Source organism: Zonotrichia leucophrys, chromosome 29 (genome assembly GCF_028769735.1).
Source record: "Zonotrichia leucophrys gambelii isolate GWCS_2022_RI chromosome 29, RI_Zleu_2.0, whole genome shotgun sequence".
Classification (NCBI taxonomy): domain Eukaryota; kingdom Metazoa; phylum Chordata; class Aves; order Passeriformes; family Passerellidae; genus Zonotrichia; species Zonotrichia leucophrys.
The window spans coordinates 3,289,721-3,307,124 of record NC_088198.1 but is presented as its reverse complement, the minus strand read 5'-3'; the positions used below and the strand labels follow the sequence as shown (position 1 = coordinate 3,307,124).

The 17,404-nt window shown below is 66.1% G+C and overlaps 1 protein-coding gene across 1 annotated transcript; it reads right to left on the bottom strand.

The window, feature by feature from the left end:
- Position 1: 1 nt before the first annotated feature.
- Positions 2-11,756, bottom strand: ITGA5 (integrin subunit alpha 5; the record flags this gene model as incomplete). Its single annotated transcript, XM_064734669.1, has 17 exons — positions 11,512-11,756; positions 10,488-10,618; positions 9,350-9,462; positions 7,699-7,825; positions 6,880-6,941; positions 6,380-6,425; positions 5,729-5,854; positions 4,881-4,925; positions 4,748-4,791; positions 4,041-4,097; positions 3,671-3,723; positions 2,787-2,998; positions 1,967-2,158; positions 1,285-1,330; positions 1,086-1,190; positions 526-581; positions 2-54 (listed from the first exon to the last, which is right to left on the bottom strand). Coding segments are annotated over exons 1-17 (1,692 nt in total), but the record flags the coding sequence as incomplete, so codon positions are not given.
- Between the last annotated feature and the right edge of the window lie 5,648 nt (positions 11,757-17,404).

Genomic DNA, 17,404 nt, shown 5'->3' with positions numbered 1-17,404 from the left:
CCCGCCGCGCCCCCCCCGGCCGGGCCCCGTCCACGCTCAGCTCCAGCGCCAGCCCTGGGGACAGCGAGGGGACAGCGAGGGGACAGCGAGGGGACACGTCAGGGACATGGCGGGGACAGCCCTGGTGTCCCCGTCCTGTCCCCATGGCTGCAGTGCCACCCTTGGGGACATGGGGACACCATGGGGACACGGCAGGGACAGTCCCGGGGTCCCCGTCCTGTCCCCGCGGCTGCTGTGCCACCCTTGGGGACACCGCAGGGACACAGGGACACGACCATCGGGGTGTCCCCTGGGGTGTCCCCATTTGTCCCCTCCATTGGTCCCCGCGATGTCCCCTTTGTTCCCTCCATGTCCCCTGTCCCCCCACCATTGTCCCTCCCTGGTCCCCTGTCCCTCCCAGCCCCTGTCCCCTTCCACTGTCCCTCCCGTGTCCCCATGTCCCCCGCGTGTCCCCCTGTCCCCCCGTGTCCCCCTGTCCCCCCCAGTGTCCCCATGTCCCCCCACAGCGTCCCCATGTCCCCTCACCGATGGGCCCGGGCAGGTGACGTCCGGAGGCGTTGAGGCAGAAGGTGACATTGATGCTGGGAGGGGACACACAGGGGTGGCACCGTGTGTCCCCTCAGTGTCCCCTCAGTGTCCCCTCAGTGTCCCCTCAGTGTCCCCTCAGTGTCCCCCCTCCCGGACACCCAATGACCCAGCAGTGTCCCCAGTTCCCCCCGCAGTGTCCCCAACGCCCTGTCCTCGTGTCCCTGGGAACCCCCAGTGTCCCCTCCCAGTGTCCCCCATGTCCTCTCCACTGTCCCCACCCTGTCCCCCCTGTCCCCGCAGTGTCCCCACAGTGTCCCCACCCTGTTCCTGCTGTCCCCTTGCTGTCCCCGCTTACCCCCTGGTGTCCCCCTGTTGTCCCCTCCCCGTCCCCATCCCTGTCCCCTCTTTGTCCCCCTGCTGTCCCAGTAGTGTCCCCTTACTGTCCCCACCCTGTCCCCACCCTGTCCCTTGCTGTCCCCTGTCTGTTTCCACCCTGTCCCCTCTCTGTCCCCTCCCTGTCCCCTCGCTGTCCCCATCCCAGTCCCATTGTCACCCACCAGGACACGTGGTGGCCGCTGGCCAGGGCGCAGCCGCGCTCCTCGGGGTTGAACATGGAGGGGACGATGGCCAGGGTGGCGCTGGCGTGGACAATGGGGCGGCCCCTGGGGGGGACACCGGGCACAGGTGACAATGGGGACATTGGGGACAATGGTGACATTGGGGACACTGGGGACATTGGGGACAGGTGACACTCACCTGTAAACCACAGCCGTGTCTGCCCCGAAGGCGCCAACCAGGAGGTCTGTGGGGACAGGGGGGTCACTGAGGGGGACACGGGGACAGGGGGACATTGGGGGGACATGGGGACAAGGACAGGGACATGGGCGAGTCACTGAGAGTGGGGACAGGGACAGGGACACACCAGGGCATGGCAGGGCTGTCCCTAATCATGGGGATGACACAAAGGGGTGACACGGGGAGGGTGACAGTGACAGGGGTGGCACAGGGGTGACACAGGGGTGACACAGGGATGACACAGGGGGTGACAGGGATGACACAGAGGTGACACGGGCCTGTCCCTCACCCGGGTACCTGTTGAAGGGGAGGTGACACAGGGGATGACAGGAGGTTACAGGGGTGACACACAGGTGACACACAGGTGACACACAGGTGACACAGGGGTGACACAGGGGATGACAGGAGGTTACAGGGGTGACACACAGGTGACACACAGGTGACACAGAGGTGACACAGCCGTGTCCCGTCCCTCACCCGGGTACCCGTTGAAGGGGAGGTGACACAGGGGATGACAGGAGGTTACAGGGGTGACACACAGGTGACACACAGGTGACACAGGGGTGACACAGGGGATGACAGGAGGTTACAGGGGTGACACACAGGTGACACACAGGTGACACAGCCGTGCCCCGTCCCTCACCCGGGTACCCGTTGCCGTCCAGGTCGCTGTCCCCGCGCAGCGCGGCCCCGAAGAAGTCGGGCTGGCCCCGGGGCGCTCCCGTTCCCCGCAGCACCTGCGCGGGCCGGGGCCGCAGCCCCGCGCCCCCCCCCCGGAAGATGAACACGAGCCCCCGGCGCCCCTCGGCCCCCAGCGGGGCCCCCACGGCCACGTCTGCGCATGGGGAGGGGGGATTAGAGGGGGGAGACCCCCAAACCACCCCCGGAACCCCATAAACCCCCCATAACCCCCCCAATAACCTCCCATTAAACCCCCCCATAACCCCCCCATAATCTCCCCCTAATTCCCTGTTTCCCCCCCCACTTTGTCCCCCCGGTACCGTTGTATCCGGCCCGGTCCCGTTCCCCCCACCCCGGTCCCGGTCCCGGTTCCGTTGTATCCGTCCCGGTCCAGGTGCCCGTCCCTTCCCCGGTCCCTCCCCGTTCCCGGTACCATTGTCCCCCCGGTACCATTGTCCCCCCTCCATTGCCGGTACCGTTTTGTCCGTCCCGGTCCAAGTCCCCTCCCTGTCCCGTTCCCCACCCCGGTCCCGGTGCCCCCACCATTGCCGGTACCGTTGTATCCGTCCCGGTCCAGGTCCCCCCCCCGGTACCATTGTAGCTCCCTCCCGGTTCCGGTACCATTGTATCCATCCCGGTCGAGGTCTCCCCCGCCATTCCCGGTGCCCCCCGGTACCATTGTAGCCCCCGCCCCCGGGTCCCGGTACCATTGTCCCCCCCCGTTCCCGGTACCATTGTCCCCCCCCGTTCCCGGTACCATTGTCCCCCCCCGGTCCCGGTACCGTTGTATCCGTCCCGGTCCAGGTCGCCGAGCGCGGCGATGGCGCTGCCGAACCGCCCGAACTCGTGGGTGCCGGTGAGGGTGGCGGGGGCGGCGGGCGGGGCCCCCCCCCGCTGCAGGTACAGGTACACGCGGCCCAGCTCCCGCGCCCCCCCCGCGGCGCCATTGGTACGGGCCATGAACAGGGGGGCCCCCACCAGCAGGTCCGTGAGTCTGGGGGGGCACGGGGGGGGGGACAGGAGTGAGTCTGGGGGTCACCGAGTCATTTGGGGAGGGGCACAGGGTGAGATGGGGGTCATTGGAGTGAGTTTGGGGGGGTCACTGAGCCATTTGGGGGGATCACAGGGGGGCACACAGTGAATTTGGGGGGATACAGGTGTGTTAATGGGCCCCCCCCGCTGCAGGTACAGGTACACGCGGCCCAGCTCCCGCGCCCCCCCCCGCGGCGCCATTGGTACGGGCCATGAACAGGGGGGCCCCCACCAGCAGGTCTGTGAGTCTGGGGGGGCACAGAGTGAATTTGGGGGGGCACTGAGCCATTTGGGGGGGGTACAGGGTGAGTTTGTGGGGTACAGAGTGAGCTTTGGGGGCCCCCACCAGCAGGTCTGTGAGTCTGGGGGGGCACACAGTGAATTTGGGGGGGCACTGAGCCATTTGGGGGGGTCACTGAGCCATTTGGGGGGCCAAAGGGTGAGTCTGAGGGGCCCCCACAAGCAGGTCCATGAGGCTGGAGGGGGGACACAGGGACTTTGAGGGGTCACTGAGCCATTTTGGGGGGACACAAGGGGGCACACAGTGAATTTGGGGGGTCGCTGAGCCATTTGGGGGGCGCATTGAGTGAGTTGGGGGGCATCAGCCGACTTTGGGGTCCCGGGGGTCCCTCACCCGTCGTTGTTGACATCGGTGGCGGCCACGGCGTAGCCAAAGTACGAGGCCATCTGTGGGGGGGACAAAACGGGGTGAGGGGGGGCCATAACGACCCCCCCCAAATTCTGTGTGTCCCCCCCACCCCTCCATGGGGACCCCACACCCAATTTTAGAGCCCCCCCTCAATTTGCGACCCCCTCCCCCCCCCCTTGGGTGTCCCCCACTCCCCACCTCGGGTCCCTTCTGGGTTCCCCCAAATCCCCCCAGGACCCCCCCAAAACCCCCCAGGGCCCCCCCAGGACCACCCAGACCCACCCAAGACCCCTTCAGGATCCCCCAAAACCCCCCCAGACCCCCCCAAATCCCCCCCAGACCCCCCTGTGCCCACCTGCTCCCCCGAGAAGTTGTACAGGGACTTCATGTTGGTGCCATTGAGGATGGTGACCTGGGGACACCGAGGGGACACCGAGGGGACACTGAGCCAGCAGGGGGGGGGGACACGGGCACTGTGACACCCCCGGTGTCCCCCCATGTCCCCTTTGAGTCCCCAATGTTCCGAACGTACCAGGATGGAGCTGTTGTGTCCCCTCCTGTGTCCCCTTTGTGTCCCCCCCTTTGTGCCCCCCATGTCCCCCCTTTGTGCCCCCATGTCCCCCAGTTTGAGCCCCCTTTGTGTCCCCCATTTCCCCTTTATGTCCCCCCCAGTGTCCCCCACATTGTCCCCTTTGTGTCCCCCCAGTGTCCCCTTAGTGTCCCCCTCTTTGTGCCCCCATGTCCCCTCTGTGTCCCCTCCATGTTCCCCAGTTTGAGTCCCCTTTGTGTCCCCAATGTCCCCTTTATGTCCCCCCCAATGTCCCCTTTGTGTCCCCCCCTTTGTGCCCCCCATGTCCCCTCTATATCCCCTCCATGTCCCCCAGTTTAAGTCCCCTTTGTGTCCCCAATGTCCCCTTTGTGTCCCCTCAATGTCCCCTTTGTGTCCCCCCCAGTGTCCCCTTTGTGTCCCCCCCTTTGTGACCCCCATGTCCCCTCTGTGTCCCCTCCATGTCCCCAGTGTCCCTTTGAGTCCCCTTGGTGTCCCCCTGTGTCCCCTCTTACGTAGCCGTAGGTGAGGTTGCCCTTGGGGACACCGGCCACAAAGTCTGTGGTGACAAAGGGACAAAGAAGGGACACTGTCAGGTGTGGCCAGGGGTGGCCGTGCCACCCTCGTGCGTCACCCGCTGTCACCCACCTTGCGTGGTGTCACCGCTGAACTCCCCGACTGTCACCGAGTAACCTGGGGGGGGGGAGAGAGAGAGTGTCACCTGTGTGTCACCTGTGTGTCACCTGTGTGTCACCCATGTAGCTGTCCCCAGTGTCCCCAGTGTCCCCAGTGTCCCCCATGTCCCCAGTGTGTCCCCAATGTCCCCAAGTGTCACCCATGTAGCTGTTGTCGTGGCTGGGCTCCGCCTGCGGCGTCTGGAGCCATTCCCATGTCCCTGTGTCCCCATGTCCCCAATGTCCCCAATGTCCCCATGTCCCCCAATGTCCCCAATGTCCCCAATGTCCCCATGTCACCCATGTAGCTGTCGTCATGGCTGGGCTCCGCCTGCCGTGTCTGGAGCCATTCCCATGTCCCTGTGTCTCTGTATCCCTCATGCCCCCCAGTGTCCCCAATGTCCCCAATATCCCCAATGTCCCCATGTCCCCGATGTGTCCCCAATGTCCCCAATGTCCCCAATGTCCCCATGTCACCCATGTAGCTGTCGTCGTGGCTGGCTCCGCCTGCCGCGTCTAGCCATTCCCATGTCCCGTGTCTCTTGTCCCTCATGCCCCCCATGTTCCCCAATGTCCCAAATCCCCAATCCCCCATGTCCCCGATGTGTCCCCAATATCCCCAATGTCCCCAATGTCCCCAATGTCCCCATGTCACCCATGTAGCTGTCGTCATGGCTGGGCTCCGCCTGCCGTGTCTGGAGCCATTCCCATGCCCCCCATGCCCCCCAATGTCCCCAATGTCCCCATGTCCCCAATATCCCCAATGTCCCCAATGTCCCCAATGTCCCCATGTCCCCAATGTCCCCAGTGTCCCCATGTCACCCATGTAGCTGTCGTCGTGGCTGGGCTCCGCCTGCCGCGTCTGGAGCTGTCCCGGCACCTCCTGGATCAGGTACTCGGGGAAGTTCCCGGCCGTGATCTGCTCCTGGGTGGCCGACATCACCTGCCCTGGGGACAGGGGACACCTCAGCATGGCTGGGGACACTGGGGACACTGGGGACACTGGGGACAGTGGGGACAATGGGGACAGTGCCCTGGGACACCTCACACTGACATCACCTGCCCTGGGGACAGGGGACACCTCAACACCCTTTGGGGACATCCCATCACCCCTGGGGACACCTCACACATCAGCTGCTCTGGGGACAGGGGACATCTTAGCATGGGGCTGGGGACCTTGGGGACAATGGGGACACTGCCCAGGGACACCTCACACTGCCCTGGGGACAGGGGACACCTCAGCACCTTTGGGGACATCCCATCACCCCTGGGGACACCTCACACTGCCCTGGGGACACCTCACACATCAGCTGCTCCGGGGACAGGGGACATCTCAGCACCTTTGGGGACAAGGGACAGAGACAGGGAAAACAGGCAGGGGACACCCAGGGGACATGGGGGAGACACCCAGGGGACACCCAGGGGACAATGGGGACACCCAGGGGAGAGGCCCAGGAGGGGCGGGGGTCTCACCTTGCCAGAAGTAGCTGCCAGGCCCCCCCAGGAGCACCCGCCCGGTCTGCAGAGACAGCGGGACCCCCCCTCAGCGGGGCTGGACCCCCAAAACACCCCCGGGACCCCCCAAAAACCCCACAGGACCCTCCCTCAGTGGGGCTGGACCCCAAAATACCCCACGAGATCCCCCCAAAACCCCACAGGACCCCCCCCTCAGTGGGCTGGACCCAAAAACCCCCGGGACCCCCAAAACCCCACAGACCCCCCCATCAGTGGCTGGACCCCAAAAATCCCCCCGGGACCCCCCTGAACCCCCAAAACCCACAGGACCCCCCTCCATTCAACCCCCTGACCCCCGATCCCCGACCCAACCCCCCCACAACCCCCCAAAAACCCCAGACCCCCCTAGAAACCCCAACCTGAACCAGGACCCCCCCAAACCCCTCAGAACTCCCCCACACCCCCCCCAAAACACCCCCAGGACCCCCCAAAACCCCACCAGGACCCCCCAATCCCACCTGTGTGAACTCGGCGCTGAAGCCCCCCTGGCAATAGCCCTGCCCGGCCGCCGAGTTCAGGTCTGGGGGGACACGGGGGGGGGGGTCAGGGGGTCCCGGAGGGGTCTGGGGGTGTCACCCCACCAAGGGGTCTGGGGCACACAGAGCTCTGGGGGTTTGGGGGGTTTTTGGGGGCTTTTGGAGGGTTTTGGGGTGGTTTTGGGGGTTTTTGGGGTCCCACCTGAGCAGCAGGGAGGACAGGAGATCCTGGGGGGTTTGGGGGGTTTTTGGGGGGTTGTTTTGGGGGGGTTTTAGGGTGGTTTTGGGGTCCCACCTGAGCGGCAGGGATGATGGGGGTTTTGGGGTTGGTTTTGGGGGTTTTCAGGTGGTTTTGAGGTGTTTTTTTTGGGTTTTGGGGGTGTTGGGGGTGTTTTGGGGTGCCACCTGAGCGGCAGGGATGATGGGGGTTTTGGGGGTTTTCAGGTGGTTTTGAGGAGGTGTTTTTTTTGGGTTTTGGGGGTTTTTGGGCTGTTTTGGGGTGCCATCTGAGCGGCAAGGATGACAGGGGGCTTTGGGGTGGTTTTGGAAGTTTTGGAAGGTTTTTGGGGGGGATTTTGGGTGGTTTTGGGGGTTTTTGGGGTCCCACCTGAGCGGCAGGGATGACAGGGGGTTTTGGGGTGGTTTTGAGGTGTTTTTGGGGTGTTTTGGGGCAGTTTTGGGTCCCACCTGAGTGGCAGGGATGACAGGGTGTTTTGGGGCTGGTTTTGGGGTGTTTTGGGGCTGTTTTGGGGTGTTTCTGGGGGCGTTTTTGGGGTGTTTTTGGGCAGTTTTGGGTCCCACCTGAGCGGCAGGGCGCGTACTCCACGAACTTGGAGAAGTTGCCCAGGGACAGGAAGCAGGAGCCCACCGGCTCCCGCGCCCCCCCCTCCTCCTTGGGGGGGCTCCAGCTGTACAGGGGGGCGCAGGCCTGGGGGGGGCACCAAAGGGTCACCACACGGTGTGCCCGGTGTGCCCGGTGTGCCCCCAGTGTCCCCCCAATTCCTCAATGTCCCCCCAATGCCCCCAGTGGTGTCCCCATACCAGGATGGAGCCGTTGTGTCCCCAGTGTCCCCACTGATGTCCCCCCAGTGTCCCCAATGTCCCAGGATGGAGCCATTGTGGGCCCTCACGGTGTCCCCAGTGTCCCCCCCTCAATGTCCCCATTGGTGTCCCCATTGGTGTCCCCAGTGGTGTCCCCAGTGGCCCCAATGTACCAGGATGGAGCCATTGTGTCCCCCAGTGGCCCACTGTCCTCATACCAGGATGGAGCCGTTATGTCCCCCCCAGTGTCCCCAGTGTCCCCAATACCCCCAGTGTCCCCCCAGTGTCCCCAATGTCCCCATACCAGGATGGAGCCATCGTGTCCCCCCCAGTGTCCCCAATGTCCCCAGTGTACCAGGATGGAGCCGTTGTGTCCCCCCCAATGTCCCCAGTGTCCCCAGTGTCCCCAGTGTCCCCATGTCCCCAAGGTACCAGGATGGAGCCGTTGTCCCCCCCAGGTCCCATTGTCCCAGTGTCCAGGATGGAGCCGTTGTGGGCCCTCACGGTGGCCCCAATGTCCCCCCGCAATGTCCCCAATGTCCCCAATGTCCCCAGTGTCCCCATACCAGGATGGAGCCGTTGTGTCCCCCCCGGTGTCCCCAGTGTCCCCAATGTCCCCAGTGTCCCAGGATGGAGCCCTTGTGGGCCCTCACGGTGGCCCCAATGTCCCCCCACAATGTCCCCAGTGTCCCCAATGTCCCCAGTGTCCCCAGTGTCCCCAGTGTACCAGGATGGAGCCGTTGTGTCCCCAATGGCCCCCATGCCCCCCATGTCTCCAATGTCCCCCCAGTGTCCCCAATGTCCCCAATGTCCCCATACCAGGATGGAGCCGTTGTGGGCCCTCACGGTGGCCCCAATGTCCCCCCCCATTGTCCCCAGTGTCCCCGGTGTCCCCAATGTCCCCATACCAGGATGGAGCCGTTGTGTCCCCCTGGTGTCCCCAGTGTCCCCAATGTCCCCATACCAGGATGGAGCCGTTGTGTCCCCCCAGTGTCCCCCCAGTGTCCCCAGTGTCCCCAATGTCCCCATTGTCCCCAGTGTCCCCAGTGTCCCAAATGTCCCCATGTCCCCATACCAGGATGGAGCCGTTGTGGCCCTCACGTGGCCCCAATGCCCCCAGTGTCCCCATTGTCCCCAGTGTCCCCAATGTCCCCAGTGTCCCCAGTGTCCCCAGTGTACCAGGATGGAGCCGTTGTGTCCCCCCCAGTGTCCCCAATGTCCCCATACCAGGATGGAGCCGTTGTGGGCCCTCACGGTGTCCCCAATGTCCCCAATGTCCCCAATGTACCAGGATGGAGCCGTTGTGTCCCCCCGCATGTCCCCAATGTCCCCAGTGTCCCCAATGTCCCCATACCAGGATGGAGCCGTTGTGTCCCCCCCAGTGTCCCCAATGTCCCCAATGTCCCCATACCAGGATGGAGCCGTTGTGGGCCCTCACGGTGGCCCCGAACCACTGCAGGGATTTGAACTCCACGGGCTCGGCGCCGTCGCTGCTGTTGCCCCCAAAGTCGTGGGTGCGGGTCCCTGGGGGGGGCACAGGGCTCAGGGGACCCCCAGGGACCCCCCCGGCCACCCCCGCCCCCCCTGTGCCCCCCAAGCCCCCCTGGATCCCCCCCCCCCCATCCCCGGGTTGATCATTAACGGAGCCAAGGCCATCGGGGGGTGGGGACAGCGACAGGGGACGGTGACACGGTGACACGGTGACACGGTGACACCGAGCTGCCCTGGGGGGTCCTGGGGGTCTCTGGGTGCCACCGCTGTGGCCCTGTCCCCTGGGGGTGTCCCCAGTCCTGTCCCCACATGCCAGACCCCCCTCTTTGTCCCCATTCCTGTCCCCCACCCACGGCCTGGGACTGTCCCTGTTCCTGGGGTTTGTCCCTGTCCCCATACCCTGGGGGTTTGTCCCTGTCCCAGTGCCATTTTCTGGGGGTCTTGTCCCCATTCCTGGGAGTTTGTCCCTGTTCCTGTCCCCGTCCCCATTCCTCGGGGGGTTTGTCCCCATGGTGTCCCCATACCCTGGGGGAGTCTGTCCCTGTCCCCATTCCTGGGGGTTTGTTCCTGTCCCTGTCCCCGTGCCCTGGGGGGGTTTGTCCCCCACGGTGTCCCTGTCCCCATTCCTGGGGGTCCTGACCCTGTTCCTGTCCCCATCCTCATTCCTGGGGGGATCTGTCCCTGTCCCCATGCCCTGGGGGTTTGGCCCTGTCCCCATTCCTGGAGGGTTTGTCCCCATGGTGTCCCTGTCCCTGGGGGTTTCTCCCCACGGTGTCCCTGTCCCCATGCTCTGGGGGTCCTCTCCCCACCCGTGTCCCTGTTCCTGAGGGTCCTGTCCCCCCCACATGTCCCCATTCCAGGTGTGTCCCCTTCTCCTCCCCCGTGTCCCCGTGTCCCCATGTCCCCCCAGGTCCCCCCATGTCCCCATGTCCCCCCATGTCCCCGGTGTCCCCCCATGTCCCCATGTCCCTCCATGTCCCCCATGTCCCCATGTCCCCCCATGTCCCCAGTGTCCCCCCATGTCCCCATGTCCCCCCATGTCCCCGGTGTCCCCTCACCGATGTGGTCGAAGTCGATGGGGGCGCAGGCGCCGCCCTGGGGGGGCCAGGGGCAGTGGAACACGGCGCCCCCCTGGGTCACGTTGGGCTGGCTCGTGTTGGCCTTGGGGGCGCCCACCAGGACGCTGACACTGGGGGGGACACGGGGGGGGAGTGGGGGTGGTGACACCGCGGGGACACCGCGATTGTCACCCGCGGAGCACCGGGGGGGCGGCAAGGCCGTGCCTGGGCCCCCCCAGATGTTCGGGTCCCCCCCAGATGTTCGGGTCCCCCCCCAGATGTTCGGGTCCCCCCGAGCCCCCCGGGGGCAGCTCCCGGCTCCGGTTACAGGAAACGCTCCGGGCTCGGGGCAGGGGGGCCCCGGGACCCCCGGCGGGGCCGGCGCGGGGGGGACACCGGGGAACACCGGGGGGACACGGGGGGGACACGGGGGGAACCGAGGCTCGGCCCCGCTGGGACCCCCCGGACGGGCCGGACCCTCCCGGTTCCCGTTCCCCGGCCCCGCTTCCTGCCTCCCATTCCCGGTTCCCGTCCCGGTTCCGATTCCGGTGTCCCGGCCCGGTCCCCGTTCCCGCTCCGCTCCCCGGCTCCGGCTCCCTCTGCCCCGTCCCGCTCCCGGTTACACTTTCGGTCCCGGTTCGCACTTCCCGTTCCCATTCCCGCCGCCCCCGCCCGTTCCCGTTGGCCCTTCCCATTCCCGGTGCCGCTGTCCCGTTCCCGTTATCCCGCTCCGGGGCCGGCCCTCCGAGCCCCGCCCCGCTCCGCGGCCGCTCCCCGTCCCACCGGGGCCGCTCCCGCTCCCGGTGCCCGGTTCCCGTCCCTCTCCCGGCCCCGTCCCTCGCTCCCTCCGTCCCTCGGTCCGTCCGTTCCCGTCCCCGCTCCCCGCGGCCGCCCCCGCCCCGTCCCGTCCCGGTTCCCCGTGGGCGGTCGCGGTTCCCGGCGCGGTTCCCGTCCCGGCGGTGCCGCTCCCGGTTCCCGGTTCCCCGCTCGGTTCCCGCTCGGTTCCCGGCCCGGTTCCCGGTACCTGTGGGGCTCGGGCAGGTAAAAGTCCAGCGCGAAGCCGAAGAAGGAGCCGGGGGCCCCTCGGAACACCACGGGCCGCGACGCCTCCAGGTTGAAGGCGGCGACCGGCGGGAGCAGCAGCGGCAGCAGCACCGGCAGCGGCACCGGGAGCGGCACCGGCAGCGCCATGCGGGGCCCGCAGCGGCGGCGGGGCCGGGCCGGGGCCGGGGCCGGGGCCGGGGCCATGGCGCTCGGGGCTGCCCGGGCTCGGCGCTGCTCCCGCTCCGAGTCCCCTCGGAAAGTGCCCGGGGGGGGCCCGGGGCCGCCCCGCCCCGCCGTGACTCACCGGGGAGGAGCCTGAGCCCCGCCGGGCACCGGCACCGGCACCGGGGACCCCGGGGGGAGCGGGACACCCCGGGGACAAGGGACAGGAGGGACAGGGACACGCCGGGGGGAGCGGGGCGGCGCGGGGACAGCCCGGGGACAGAGGGGACAGCGGGGACGGGAACATCCCGGGGACACCGGGACACCCCGGGGACAAGGGACAGAAGGGACGGCAGGGACGGGGACACCCAGGGGACACCGGGACAGTCTGGAGACACCGGGACAGAAAGGGCAGGGACACCCCGGGGACACCGGGACACTCCAAGGACACCGGGACACCCTGGGACACCGGGATGGGACACCCAGGGGACAGCGGGACACCCCGGGGACACCGGGACAGAAGGGACAGGGACACCCCGGGGACACCGGGACACTCCAAGGACACCGGGACACCCTGGGACAGCCCATGGGGACATCAGGGATGGGGACACCTGAAGGACACCCGAGGGACATCAGGGACACCCTGAGGGCAATGGGACAGCGAGGACGGGGACACCCAAAAGGCACTGGGACACCTTGGGACACTGAGATGTGAGGGACAGGGTCACTGGGACACCGGGATACGGGGACACGGGGGGTTTTGGGACATTCTGGGGACACTGGACAGAGGACACCGTGTGGGGACACGAGCGGGACAGGCACGGGGGACATGGGGGGACACGGGTGACAATGCAGGACAGGACACGGGGGACAGGGACGGGGACAGGGACACCGAGGGAGGAAGGGGACACGGAGGAGAGCAGGGGACAGGGCCGGAGAAAGGGGACATTGAGGGGGACACAGGGCAAGGAAAGGGACACCGAAGGGGGAAGGGGACACCGAGGGAGGAAGGGGACACCGAGGGAGGAAGGGGACACGGAGGGAGAATGGGACACCGAGGGAGGAAGGGGACAGGGCTGGAGGAAGGGGACACGGCGGGGGACAGGGGGGGGCCGGATCCCGGCGCCGCTTCCTGGAAGGGAAGAGCGGAAACGGGGCCGGGGCTGGAGCCGTTCCCACGGAGGGGTGGGACCCCCCCGGGGGGACACGGGAGGGGGGACAGGACCCCCATGGAGGGAGGGGGGACAGGACCGTCGGGGGGGGGGGACACGGCGCTGGCACCTCCGTGGGGGCACATGAGGGGACAGTGGGACCCCCCTGGGGGGACACGCGGGGACATCCCCGGCCCTGTGCGGGGCGCGTGGCCGCGTGTGCAAGGAGGGGGGGGGGAGCCGGGGGCGTGCAAGGGGGTGGGGGGCGTGCGCAGGGGGCGGGGGGCGTGCGCAGGGGGCGTGCAGGGGCCGGGGTCGGGGGCCTCGCCCGGCAGCCGCCGCATTCCAGCGCCGCTGATGCAACGGCGGCCGCGCAGCTGGGCCGGGCCCGGGGGGCTCCGGGGGGCTCGGGGGGACACCCGGGGGACCGTGGGGACACCCGGGGACACCCCCAGGGACACCCCCAGGGACACCCTCGGGGACACCCCCAGGGCAGCCCCGGCCGTGCCCGGGGTGGGGGTGGTGGCACTGGGGGTGGGTTTGTCCCCGTTGTCCCCGCGTGTCCCCGCTGTCCCGTGTGCCCGCCGTGCCCCTCTGGGGACAATGGGGACGTTTCCGTGCCCGGGGGGAAGTGGCGGGCGGGGAGGGGGAACAATGCGCTGGCGCCGGGGCCTTTCCTGCCCCGCACCGGGCCCGGGCACACACGGGCGGTGGCACCGAGATCGCGTGTGGTGACACGGTGACCGTGTGCTTGGTGACACGGTGACCGTGGGCAGGCGCGTGGCCTGGCTCTGTCCCCCTGTTCGTGCTCGTCCCCCTGTCCCCAAGTCCCTCACACTCCCATCCCTGTGTCCCCACATCCCCAAATTCCCAAAGCCCCAAATTCCCAATTTCCCAAATCCCCACACCCCCAAGTTCCCACACCCCCGTGTCCCTAAATCCTCAAATCCCCAAATCTCCGAATCCCCAAATTTCTGAATCCCCAAATTCCCAAATCCCTGAATCCCCAAATCCCCAAATTTCTGAATCCCCAAATTTCCAAACACCCAAATTCCCAAATCCCCAAATTCCCAAATCCCCATTTCCCCTCCTGCTCTGCCCCCCCCATTGTCCCCCCACCCCAGGGTCACCCCAGGGCCCCATCCCAGGGACATCCCCCAGACCCCCCCTCCACCCCCGGGGGTGTCCCCCAGCCCCATTTTAGGGGTTACACTCCCAGCCCCCTCCATCCCCGGGGGTGTCCCCAGCGCCCCCTCCCCTCTGTGGGCCCCCCCCGCGCCCATCCCGGTCCCGACGCGCTCCTGAGTCACCGGGGGGGGCCCGGGGGGGCCGGGCCTGACTCACGGGCGCCTCAGTCCCGTTTATAGCCCCGTATATAGCCCGGGACATGGCCCGTATATAGCCCGTACACAGCCCGGCCGGCGGCGGGGCCACGTCACCCCCCGCGCCCCCCCACCCGGGGCGCCGTGACCCCCCCAGAGCGGCCGGAGCCGCGGGGTCCCCCCGGTGTCCCCTCGGTGTCCCCTTTGTGTCCCCTTTGTGTCCCCCCGGTGTCCCCCCGGTGTCCCCGCTCTGTCCCCTCGGTGTCCCCGGGGGGCGCGGGGGGGTCGGGGCTGGCCCGGAGCCCGGGCGGGCGCGGGGGGGGGGGCGCGGGGGGGCCCCGGCACCGGCGCTTCCCAAAAAGGCGCTGGAGAAGCCGGGGGGCGGGAACGGGGCCAGCCCGGGGGGGATACGGGGGGGACACCGGGGGGACATGAGGGGACACCGGGGGGCGGCAACGGGGGGCGGGAACGGGAACGGGGCCAGCCCGGGGGGGGCGACACGGGGGGGGACAGGAGGGTACTCACAGTGAGTGTGAGTGTGAGTGTGAGTGTGGCTGGGCATTCTGGGGACACGTGGGGACATGGCTGTCCCCGTGTCCCCATAACCCCATGTCCCTGTGTCCCCATGTCCCTAAATCCCCGTGTCCCCATAACCCCAAATCCCTGTGTCACCGTGTGTCCCTGTGTCCCCATGTCCCCATATCCTTGTGTCACCATGTCCCCAAATTCCTGTGTCCCCATAACCCCAAATCCCTGTGTCACCATGTGCCCACGCCCCTGTGTCCCCAAATCCCCGCGTCCCTGAGTCCCCACAACCCCGTGTCCCTGTGTCCCCATGTCCCCAAATCCCTGTGTCACCATGTCCCTTTGTCCCCATGTCCCTGTGTCCCCATGTCCCCAAATCCCTGTGTCCCCATGTCCCCAAATTCCTGTGTCCCCATGTCCCCACAACCCCAAATCCCTGTGTCACCATGTCGTTCCTGTGTCACCATGTCCCTTTGTCCCTCTGTCCCCAAATCCTCATTTGAGGTCACCCCTGTGATCCAACGGAGCATTTTGGGGCCAAATCCGGGATTTTCCTGCTGGGGCAGCAGGAGGGGATTTGGGGGCGCTCCCCCCTCACTGTTTTGGGGTGAAATGTTGACTTTTGGGGTGTTCCCTGCTTTCCCCACAAATCCCTGCCCCAGGCCTTTTTTGGGGGGGGTCCCAACAGCCCCAAAATCCGTGAGAATCCATCAAAACCCCTTCGTGTGAACCCAAAACCCCCAGAAATCCCCCCAAAAGTGCCAGGGGCAGAATCCCCTCGGGGATTTGGGGACAACAAAGGTGACAACGAGGGGGAGGTGACAGAAATTTGGGATGGCCCCGGAACATTCCAGAGCCTCCCTGCCCAGGGAATTCCCGGCCCGGGGGACGGAGAGAGGGAAAAACAAAAATCGCCATTAAAAAATGGGTGGAAAAGCGGGAGCCGCCTGTTTGTTCCCGATTTTCCAACCCCCGCCCGGATCCGCCCCGGCAGGAAAAACTCCCGGGCCAGGCCCGGGACACGCAGGGAGAGGAAAAAATAGGGAAAAATAGGGAAAATTGGAAGGAGTTGGGAGAATTTGGGAGAAGTTGGAAGAAGTTTGGAAGAAGTTGGAAGAAGCTGGAAAAAGTTGAAAAAAGTTATGAAAAGTTACGAAAAAGTTGGGAAAAAGTTGGAAAAAAATAGGAAAAAATTAGGGAGAAAATAGGGAGAAAAAAGGAAAAAAAAAGGGAAAAAATAGGGGGGGAAAGGGAAAAAAAAGGAAAAAATAGGAAAAATAATAGGAAAAAATAGGGGGGAAAAGGGAAAAAATAGGGAAAAATAGGAAAAAAGAGGAAAGAAAATAGGGGAAAATAGGGGGAAAAATAGGGAAAAATGGGGGAAAATAGAAGTAAAAAAAAGAAAAAAATAGGGAAAATAGGGAAAAAATTGGGGGAAAAAACGGGAAAATCCCACCTGGATCTGAGTGGGATTTTGGGGATCCCACTTGGGGTGCAGGGTGGGATTTGGGATGGGGTGAGCGGGTAAATCCCGCTGGGAGGGTCCTGGTGGAGTCGTGGGGGCAGAAAATCTGCCCAAAAAAAGGATTTCCAGGGGATTTTGGGGGAAATTCAGCGGGATCGGGCAGGGAAGGGGCCGGGCCCGCTGCAGATGTTGGGATCGGGGCGGGGGTGGCGATCCCGATCCCGATCCCGCCCCGCAGCTGCGATCCCGGAATTTCCACAATTCCAGAACATTCCAGACACCCCCCCCCCCCCCATCCCCGAGCGGGGCGAACCCCTGGGAAAGGGGGGAAAGGATAAAAAGGGATAAAAATGAGAATTTTCCCCCCAAAAGGCGGGAGCGGGAGCGGGGGGTGGCGGCGGCGGAGGCGGCGGTGACACAGAAATTCCCATTTCCACTTTTTCCGCCCCAAATCCGGCGGCTCCGAGCGGAGGCAGCTCCGGCCGCGGGGGGGGGAGGGAAAGGAGGAGGAATTTGGGGAGGGGGGGGGGGGATGGGTGGGGATCTCCCCCCCATCCTGGGGGTCCCGGGGGGGTCACGGGGGGGTCCTGGGGGTGGGGACGCTCTGGGACAATTTTTGGGAAGGATTTGAGGATTTCCAGGTGTGTGTGTGTGGGGGGGTCAAGGTGGGGACCCCCCCCCTTTGTCCCCACCCCCAGGGCGGGTCCCCTTAACCCGGGCACCAAGGGAGGGGGGACCTTGCGCAAGATGCCCCAAAATTGCCCCCCCCGGGCCCAAAATCGCAGCCGGGAGCGGCGGATCGGGGCAAAGGGAACGGGGGCAGGGGACGGGAGGGGACAGCGGGGACAGGGACATGGGGGGGGGGACAGGGACACATCGAGGGCGTGGGGACAGGACGGGGGGGGGACAGGGACACAAAGGGGGGGACAGGGACACAGAGAAGGGGGACAGGGACACAAAGTGGGGGGACAGGGACAAATCAACGGGGTGAGGACAGGAAAGGGACACCATGGAGGGTGACAGGGACACGTCCAGGGGAGTGGCAGGGGGACACCAGAAGGTGACAGGGACATGGGGGGGGTGACAGGGACACATCGAGGGCGTGGGGACAGGACAGGGGGGGACAGGAGGACACCGGGGGGGTGGCAGGGAGACATTGAGGGGATGACAATAGGACAGGGGGTGACAGGGACAGGGGGACACAAGGAGGGTGACAGGGACACGTCCAGGGGAGTGGCAGGGGGACAC